The following is a 9,947-nucleotide window of genomic DNA, read 5'->3' as shown; positions in this document are numbered from 1 at the left end:
AAAGAGAACTAGAAGGCTCTGAAGCAAGTTAAAATGTGAATACTGAAGAAGAAGAGAATAAAAAAAGGAGAAGATGATAGAAGTGGTGCTCGACGACAGACTTGGGAAGAAGGTTCGTGTGAAGTGCAACGAAGATGACACCATCGGTGACTTGAAGAAACTTGTGGAGGCCCAAACGGGTACCCGGCCCGACAAGATTCGCATTCAGAAATGGTACTCAATTTACAAAGATCACATCACTTTCAGAATACGAGATTCACGATGGCATGGGCCTCGAGCTCTATTGTAACTGATTACTATATATGGATTATAATTCTTCAACTGAACAATGTCACGATGTATACATGCATGGCAACGCTTTTTAATTAAGTTTTGCTACTAATGTGTATATTTCATAGTTCACCGTCTCATGCCTACTTTTCCATAAATTAATGAAGGGTTCTATTGTTAATTTATGTCCTTTGGGAGATTTATTAACAGTAAAATTTATAGAAGCAATTCTAAGAATGTGTTTTATATGACGCAATAAAGTTGAAGGGATAATAGAACTGAAGCAATCAAAATCTCGGGTATGATTATTTTTACTTTTTTAATAATAAACATCTGACAAACACCCTCATAATAAAAATTGTTCCAGTTATGTTGTGCGAAAGAGCATTTGCTGACTTTTTAAAATAATTTAACATAATTACAGTCTACAATTAGTCCTCGAAGAGACATTTTACTATCATATTTTTAATTATTTTTTATTATTACTTTAAATTTATTGAATATAATACATATATGTAAGTTTTACTTCTTATTTAACAAACTTTAGTTATAATTTCGTACATTTGAAAATAAAAACTATATTAAAAAGGAAGCCTTGGCCCATGGGCCTAACCCTATTGTAGGCACAGATAATTCTTTTCTGAAACTCTAAATCATTACAATCTGAGTGAAAGAAAAAACTGTTACTCTAAGAATAATTAACTAAAAGTAATAAGTTTTTATTAAAAATTATTATTTATCATTAAAATGTGAAAATTTAATAAATTTTATAATTTATAAGTGCTTAAACTCAATCTTAACTTTTGGTGTCAAATATGAAATAATTATAATTCCGTTATGAGTACCTGACCTGACGAAGATGAAGAAGAACTTTAATGCTTTATGTCCAATTCCAAAATGGGAGAGGGATCTGAGTAGGGTTATTATTCCAAGCTTTGACGCTTTGGGGTCCCAAAACTATTCATGTTCTTCATAATATCACATTTGACTAACACAACTTCCATCATTTCTGTTGACAAATGGGATCATTGCATGCATGATGCATTCGTTACACATTTGACTAACCCTATGTTTTGCACTTTCAATTCGTTCTTATTATATATGTTACGTTTTTTCTTTCTCCCAATCCAGTATTTCTAAGAAATGGTTTCTATTTAATGCTTATCGTTACGTCTTTTTAACTGGTTGATTAGACTGCTTACGTGGGAATTGCGATTTTTATATGATTATGTTTTCTAAATTCCGATACACCTTTCCACGTTGAGATATATTCACTTTCTGATTTAGCATATTAAATCAACTAAACATTTGTATTGATGAGAATAACAACAGTAATCACCACGATCATAAATCATAATGGCTTTGTATATACTACAAAAAGCAGATTGATTAATGATAACCAAGAGTCTAGACATGTGATCTTTGGTTTTATATTGAGATCGGTTCTTGGAAAGAAAAAATAAATTGGGAGAGACTTGCACTAATGTTGCACTGTATTATGAGAAATTTATCCTCATTACCTTTCCATCTGAGAATAGTATTCTAATTTTTTTATTAAAAATAATATAAAAAAGTATTGAGTATAATAATAGTATGAAATTTACATCCCATATCAAGTTAATGATATCGTGGCATCAATGGTTCTCCATATAGTGGCGAGGGCACGAAGAACACTAATAAATTACTTATAAGAAAAACTTTTAGAATGAAAAAATTACTTATATACTAATTTTTTAATTATTGTATTCTGATGAATGCAAACAAGAGTTTATACAGTAAAAAAATAAACAAAAAATATTATTCTTAATCTAATATGCTTTGGTATCAGGAAAGATTATGAAATTTGAGAAATAATAAATTTATGATAAATAACAATTGTATTTGAAAATATTACCTTAATCTACAAAATTTGGTAAATAATATTCGAAATTATCCTTGGGTAGATAAAACTACAGAAAGGAAATTAATTGTTACTTAGGAAAAGAAGAAGGAGGGAGACATGATTTTCATCACTGAAATGTGAGATGATGAAAAGAGAAGATGCCTCTCTATCCCAATGCAAAAAAAACAAGTTCCAGAAACTACGGTTTTGGAACTGAAAACAAGGGAATTCAACTCCTCGGAACGAGTTTTCTTTGTCTTTGCAAATTGTGCGTTGGCATGCCTCCATAATTATCCTCTTATTTGGACACACACTTCCCATGCCTGCCCCTTTGACCATTTGACTCACAATGTTTAGCTAAATTTCCATCCATAGATTTCTGCAATTTGCAATTTGACAGTGATCCCCATTTAAGTGACATAAGTGGCACTTAAATTCATGTGTGACTAAACGAAGCCAAGTTAACATAACAATTTTAGGTGATAAGTGTCAATGTGTACTCAATTATGGTTCACAATGGCAATTTGAGGACCTTAATATTGATTTGGAGTAAAATGGTGTAGTAGGCGGGAGGGGGAGGGTGGAGTCAAATCCCAAAACGTCACAAAAATGAGGAAAAGGCTCGGCCATCAAAACGGTGACATAACACGTGAAATTGTTTGTGTCAAATTTAGAATTGCGTTATTCATAATGACACTCAATTCTCATACATATCTTGCTTTGCTATTGGTCAGGTGTGTCCCACTCCCACGTGTGGCTTTGGCTTAAGACTCAGCAAAATGCTTTGTTAAGGTGCTTTTCTTGGGATTGGGATGGACCTGTCTACCCTCAGTCTTCAACGTCTCACGTAATAATGGGATTCAATTCACAAACCCCATGCAATTGCAATTGCAAATACACACTTTTTATTCCTCTCTTTTCGACTTCACATTTCAGACCAAACCCACTTTGCCCGTCAATTTGCCACAACAATATCTTTTCAGATCCCAACCTCTCTATTGTGAACCCAAACACCCTCAATATCTTCATCACTTGAATCATTCATTATTTCTCATCCTATTAACCATTTCACAATTAATAAGACTTATATGTTTATGATATTAAATACTATACATTTTAATATTTACTTCTAAAAATATTATACTTAGGACAATAATTAACAAAATCAAGATGAATATTTGACTGTGTAAAGATGAATACTTATTTTAATAACTTTTACTTTATTTTTTATAAGTCAAGAATTAAGATAAAATTTTTATAAAATATTAAAATGTCCACTGCATGCAATTTGAGAGGTTAAAATAAATTTATTCACTTATTGCTGAACATTCAACTTTGCACATCTGTTCACACTTTGCACCAAATTACCCAAACACGGTAAGATTATTCATCAACTCTTGCACAACACGCATTTTCACTATTTGAGGTAACAAAATTAATTTTGCTCCTCACCATTTATATATACGACTTGTTAATTTTGTCCAAACATCTGTTCACACTTCACATCAAAATACCCCAAAACGGTAAGATTATTCATCAGTTTGCCACCATGGCACCAACATACATACTACTGGCATGGACTAGGTTCAATGATATTTTCAAGTTTTTCTTTGAAAAACTGCAAGATGATTATAAAATTGACTCCTAATCAGTGATGGGGATGGGAGCTAACCTACCATTAATTATAATAATGTCTTGCTGGTTAAACCAAACCTTATTATAGAAACATAAACATAACGTCGACAATTGTTGGATGATCTTTTAATATTTGCTTCAATAAAGGGAGAAGACACTGTTGACAGGAGGAGAAGGGGACCTACATGATGACCGTTTAAGTTTATGATTGAATACGAACATTGAAAACATAAAAGGATGGTTCCAGTTTCTTGGCTTTGGTTGAATCTGAAAATTTAGGAGGCACTAGTCAAAGAATTCAACGTGGGGTTTAGGTATATTGCCCACATATTCCACCAAAAGTGAGTAGCTTGCGGGTTTGTGCTAACTTCCAAGTGCCAAAACAAACTCACGTAACCTCACTCTAATTTCACAAGGGACAAACTTTTCCTTTTACATTTTTACCATATCCCTTTATTTATCATTTATTAATTTCATTATCGAGAGATGGTAGAGGAGACAGTTCCATCTATTACTTAACAAATTAATTGGAACTCAAGATAGTAGCATGCCTCATATTTATCATCCAAAAATTGAGACCTTAACAGCAACAAAAGGAATTGAATCCCTGTTGTTGAGTTACATAATTATGATGATGAGAGGTACATAATTTTTATTAAATAAAAACTCATTATAATTAGTTCAGATTCATTAATTATATTTGATAAATACTATTTTTTCTATAATCATATTTTGTTACTCGCCAATACGAAAGAATCGAAATACAGACAAAAGCTAGAAACCGAATGCGAATAATTAAGTCAAATCCTAAACTAGAATACAATTTCAAAAACCAGAATGTGTATAATCGCATGGATCCCCCTGTGGACTTATTCTAACATTATTAGCAAACAACGAAGCCTCGACAAGACGTTTAATCTGTTCTTCGTACTACCTATCATTCAATGAATCCTCATAGTAAGGGGGAAAGATAGATGCAGAAAAAACTTCAGCACGAAACCTTGAAAACCATAATAGCGTAAAACGTTGTTCGAGGGTTGTGAAATGGCGGTGGTAGGGAGTTTAATTCTAGTTTGAATTTGAAATTTTGATTTGATGTATTTCAGGATTGTATTTGGGTTAGTCCATTATATATATATATTATTGTTTTTAAAATTAGATTTTATAAAAACACTTAATCATTGGAGATTGGAGTATTAATGAAATTAGAATTGACGTAATTTTTTGGCTTGTAATTGAGTTGGTCCATCCTAACCTAAATATAGTTTGCATATCATCCAAGCGCTAAATATAATTCATGTATCATCAAGTTTAGCTCAAGTTGAGAACTTGGTCTTGTGACACTATCCACCACCAGGCTATAGCGGACAACGAAATTGCAGGGCCCAAAATGATTAATTTCACTGTTAGAAGTTCTTTGATCCTTAAAGTAACGTATTTTTAGTTTCCACGTGTGATTATCATCTCACATTAATTGTATATCTAATGCTGTAATTAACGCGCTACTAGCTAATTAAATGAACCGGGATCAAATGATGCAGAGAGGATCTGTTTGATACAACAATCGTGTGTTTAGAATCGATTATAAGCCACTTAACGTGTAATGAACCGGGCGCATAGTATAAGATCCAATAAATGGTTCTCAGGGAGAGAAATGTTTTACCCCACATCATGCAAATACAGTAACCATGACGCCAACAAATGGCAGACCACAGTTTTTTTGAGTGCCCACACACACCAGATTATATTCAATTTCCCCCACACAGAACTAATGATGTGGATCAGCAACTTAAAGAAAAGTAAAAACGATAATGGTAACCAAATCTTGATTAATATTTAGAATAACAATTGCCCATTTTACAGGAATAATCATTATTTTCTACACTTGGAGAAAACAGAGTTTTTCAGTTCATATCCTACCTCCCTAACAAAAGAGAAATAACTATGTCCTTCAACTTCTAAGATCTTAAAAAGTCACCATGTTATGCAAATATGCTCAGAGGACCCGCCTTATTTGATGCATCCAATCCACGTTCAGCATTCCGTGTTCCTGTAATCCACACCCTGTAAAACAGACATTAAAGATTAAAGTTACATACACTAGCACATACCAACATTTTTGTAGCACTTTCCCAGTTATCAAAGGACCATATCTAATAGAAATTTATTTTTATTTTTTTTGGTCGCACCTTCTGTTATCTTTGTTGCCTGAATCCATCAGAATTGTCAATCTTTTTGCTGTCTTCATGAATTCACTGCAATGAGATGGCAGAAAGAAAAACATGACCCCCCTACAAAATATCCATCTAAAAAGAGAGAGAAAAAAAAAAAACATAAATAAGAAATGGATACCTGAAGGGTTCTTCTCCAGTTTGCTTAATAGCACCTGTTGCGTCGCGGTAGAGTACGTGGCTCAACATCTCAGACCTTTCTATTCCAAACATTTTGGCCAGTCTCATGTACAATTCTTCATAAGAACCAAGCCGTGACAGGTCTAGGGTCCGTCCCACGTCTTCTGACTCCATGAAAACCTTGCAATGACCATTGTCCAAACCAAGTTGCCAAGAAAACTCAGCAGTAGAAGGTGAAATTGAAGATTGGGAGTCACTAAAGAACCCGTTTTTCTTGTCCTTGCTCTCATCACAAGGTGAATTTTTCCCAGTGCAATTTTGAGACGACATATCACTAGAAGAGCTTCTAAAAATTTGTTGCTCGGTGAGTATTGGCTGACCAAAAAGCCAAAATTGGTGTCTCTTTGCATTATCAGATTTTTCCAAATTCTTGTGTGAATTTCCCATGGTTAGCAAGCATGATAAACTTTCTTTACTCTTATCATGGTTGGTGGTGTTGCCATTAGAAATCCCAGTGTGTAAATCAAGGTGGTGGACATTAGTTGGAAGCAACCCCAACTGCAGTTTATTGTTAAGGTGAAGATCTGACAAAGATATTCCAATTTGTGCATGCCTGGCTCCCTGTATGCCTGCAGGAGCATTATCAGAAAGACAACACAAGGGGCTGCTAGTGCTAGACCCAACGGGGTTGCCCGAAAATGTTGGTATCGGAAACTGAACATCGAGGGGAAAGTCTGGATGTTGTGGAAACCTAAGCTTCTTTCTTGGTGGAGAGAAGGGTGTAAGATGGATGATTGGCACGTTTGATACCAACTCAACCAACCATGGGCTTACGCGCTTCACATTATGTAGCAAATCTGGCTCATCCCAAGTAACCTGAAGTGATATTGCCAAATATCAATCAACGTTGTTGCATCATAAGCTTTAGTCTACAAGATTAAACTGACCTGAACTATGGTTTGGGTACAATCAAGCATTAAAAGAAAAAACAACCCTTCCAACTCAAATAAAATTTGGCATTTCAAACTATGGAATAAGAGTATTAGCATAGATAGAACCACAAAATGCATGAATTAAGAATTCCAAGGAAATTAAGGTAGAGCTTTACCCCCCACAAAAAGAAAGAAAGGGGGTGGGGTGGTTACATGATTATAAAACCTTTTACTAGATCAACTTCAATCTAAGCATTTTGTTTTGCTTGCATACGTTAACAGAACCATACTCTTTCAATAATCTTTCACGAGCCTTGACAAAAAATAGTGTTCAATATTAAGTTATCAACAAATAGAATAGAAACAAGATTACTGAAAACAGAATGAAAAATCCAAAGTGTCAAAATTTGCAGAGTCCTAAGTTCCTAACAACAAAATCAAGTGAGAGAGTACCTGAAGAAGTCGCCAAGGGGAATTAGGCCAACGGACAGGATCAACAACCTGAACAGAAGCTATGGTCCCCATGAACCAGCTTATCCTAGAAGAATCCTCGGTTTCAAAAGGCATCTTAAACCTCATCCCAGAACACCACTGAATCCTCATAGCAGCCCTCACAGCCGAAGTCCTAATGCAAAACTCAGGAGTACTTGCTCTCGGATAATAAACAACTTCAAATGCCTGATTTGTAGCAGCCAATGTCACAGCCTCCCTCACGGACTCAGCACTCACTTTAGCCCTTCCACTCACACCACCACCACCACCACCGGGACTCAAACCCGAGTTCCCACAACCATTCCTCAAAACCTTGCTCTCCTCCCTCAGAAAAGCAGAGAAGGCCCCATAAGGCCCAAGCCCACAACTTCCACCACCAGAGCTCCACCCAGATGGCCCCTCCGACCCACCGACAATCCCCCTCTTAGCCCTCCGAATCCCAACACAAAGATCACCATTTTCAGCCCTCAGAAAAACAATGGAATCCCCTGCAACCAGTTTCTTCTGGTTCACGAAACTGCTCCATCCGGTTGTTAGCAAGTGTCGCCGTGGCGTGCCCCTATAAATATGCCTGAACTTCCAAACCTCACCGTGAACATCCTTCGCGATCACCGTCTGAACCGGTGGTTCCGCCGAGTAATCAAGCCGAGGAAAAATGGTTTCAGCACAGTACCTTGGAACAGAGAAACCCCCACCATTGTTGGCATCAGATTGAGTCAGCGTCTTGGCAAAAGACGCGGGCTTTTCAGAACCCTGTGAAGCATTACCATCAAGGGCATCACCATCTTCATAATCAAGCTCTGAATTCCTCAGAGGAACCAACCTTATCCTTGCAAAGACTTCGTCGGTTTCTGGGTCAGCTAAGAATTTCACAGCTGCCACGCGGCAGAGAATGAATGGTGGAATCCTCAAGGAAGCTCCGAAATCAACGTTGCAGTGTGCGTGTTCAGCATGGCCTTGTGGAAAGTAGAACACTTTAGAGTTCACAAGAGGCATCTGAACCATGCTACCCGCACATGCGTGCCATAGTTGAGGATCCAAGCTCTTTTCACCTTCCTTCATTGTTGTAGCAGCACTAAGCAAAGCGATTAAACAGTGATGATGCTGATGACTCTCTCTCTCTCTCTCTCTCTCTCTCTCTATGTCAGTGAATGCTGTGAGACAAAATCATAAGAGATCCAAAACCACAACCTTATAAGTCACTTCTTCATTGATTTTGCTTTTAAGGTAAAACAAAAAGTAAAAACAATGTTATTTGTTGAGAGAGAATGCTTTGTGTTACCTTTCGGTTATTTGTTATGCGCAGAAAAAGAAAGAGAGTGAAAATGTGTCGTAGAAAGTTGGGTTGCTTGCTTCCACAGTTTCAGGGGTCGAATCTTCCAACCCCACAGAAGAAAGACAGAAACTTTAACGCCTGGGAGCAGTTTGATTGCACACTCAGTTTCCGAACTGCATCATGTTTTTTCCCATTCAAAGGCTTTGAATTTCCCCAATTGGTTTTCTTCTGGGTTACTCAATCACAACAACCCCTTCATTTCACAGAATCTGAAACATGAGACAGCGAGTTTTCACTTTCATCAATCCGAAACTGTTCAGCTACTACTACAAGAGATTCTTCTTACTTGGGCAATCAGGTTCCATCACGCAAAGACCTCACCTTTCTCAGCTGAAACTCTATCTTTTGGTTTCCCTCAGATCTCAGAGACAGAAAGAAAGGGACAACTTTTTTTCTTTCTCACACACAACGACACAGACACTCTCCGGAGCCTATAAACTAACCGAAGCCTATTCCCTCAGCCAGCCAAACCAAACATTGCGTCTATTTATTTAATCTAATAATGTTGTTAATGATAAATAAATAAACTAGGAGAAAAGGAATGAAATAGTTATAAAGTCGTCTTAAATTTATTCGCTAAGAAACTCAAAATAATTCTTTTATTAAAAGGAATGTAATTTTTATAAAGACAAAATTATGTTAAACTTTTAGATAAAAAAAATAACTAAATAAGAATAGGCTCTGTCTTATCTTTAGACCAAAAAAAAGTAAACACAAAAAATAATATAATACTTCTTATGACTTTTCTATATAAATTTTTTTAATAAATCTTTGAATTATAAAAGTTTACCAACTAATTTATAAATAAATTAATAACTAAACTTTCTGTTATATTTTAAAATTGATTATTCAGTCAATCAATATGATAAAAAATTTAAAATAAAATATAATTTTATAACATATGGTTATTTTTATAAATTTTAATAAAATATTTAATTGTTTTTATAAAATAAAAAAATTATAAAATAAATGAGAACCTTTAAGATATTAATTAAAAATTAAAAAACTATTGATATCTCTTATTCTTTAATTTTTAATATGGTTTAATA

General features: G+C 35.2%; 1 protein-coding gene and 1 pseudogene across 1 annotated transcript; one reads left to right on the top strand and one right to left on the bottom strand.

The window, feature by feature from the left end:
• The first annotated feature begins 73 nt into the window (after positions 1–73).
• On the top strand, positions 74–293 carry LOC113856349 (annotated as a pseudogene).
• Positions 294–5,601: 5,308 nt separating this feature from the next.
• Positions 5,602–9,357, bottom strand: LOC113853858 (auxin response factor 18-like). The gene is made up of 6 exons (XM_027484536.1): positions 9,185–9,357; positions 8,845–9,107; positions 7,524–8,716; positions 6,140–7,014; positions 5,977–6,042; positions 5,602–5,851 (listed from the first exon to the last, which is right to left on the bottom strand). Exons 3-6 carry the CDS (start codon positions 8,622–8,624, stop codon positions 5,770–5,772), a joined length of 2,124 nt encoding a protein of 707 aa, XP_027340337.1. The 5' UTR covers positions 8,625–8,716; positions 8,845–9,107; positions 9,185–9,357; the 3' UTR covers positions 5,602–5,769.
• Between the last annotated feature and the right edge of the window lie 590 nt (positions 9,358–9,947).

The sequence above is a fragment of the Abrus precatorius genome, unplaced genomic scaffold (assembly GCF_003935025.1).
Source record: "Abrus precatorius isolate BTA unplaced genomic scaffold, Abrus_2018 Scaffold11, whole genome shotgun sequence".
Taxonomy (NCBI): Eukaryota; Viridiplantae; Streptophyta; class Magnoliopsida; order Fabales; family Fabaceae; genus Abrus; species Abrus precatorius.
The sequence above is the reverse complement of the archived record's forward strand: the minus strand, read 5'-3'. Positions and strand labels throughout refer to the sequence as shown.

Bases quoted from the DNA above. Each gene is read 5' to 3' on its own strand.
- LOC113853858 (XM_027484536.1), bottom strand. From the start codon at position 8,624: ATGAAGGAAGGTGAAAAGAGCTTGGATCCTCAACTATGGCACGCATGT. The intron at 6,043-6,139 runs GTATCCATTTCT...ATCTCATTGCAG, and splicing joins ACTGGAGAAGAACCCTTCAG to TGAATTCATGAAGACAGCAA. The intron at 5,852-5,976 runs GTGCGACCAAAA...TCTGTTTTACAG, and splicing joins GGCAACAAAGATAACAGAAG to GGTGTGGATTACAGGAACAC.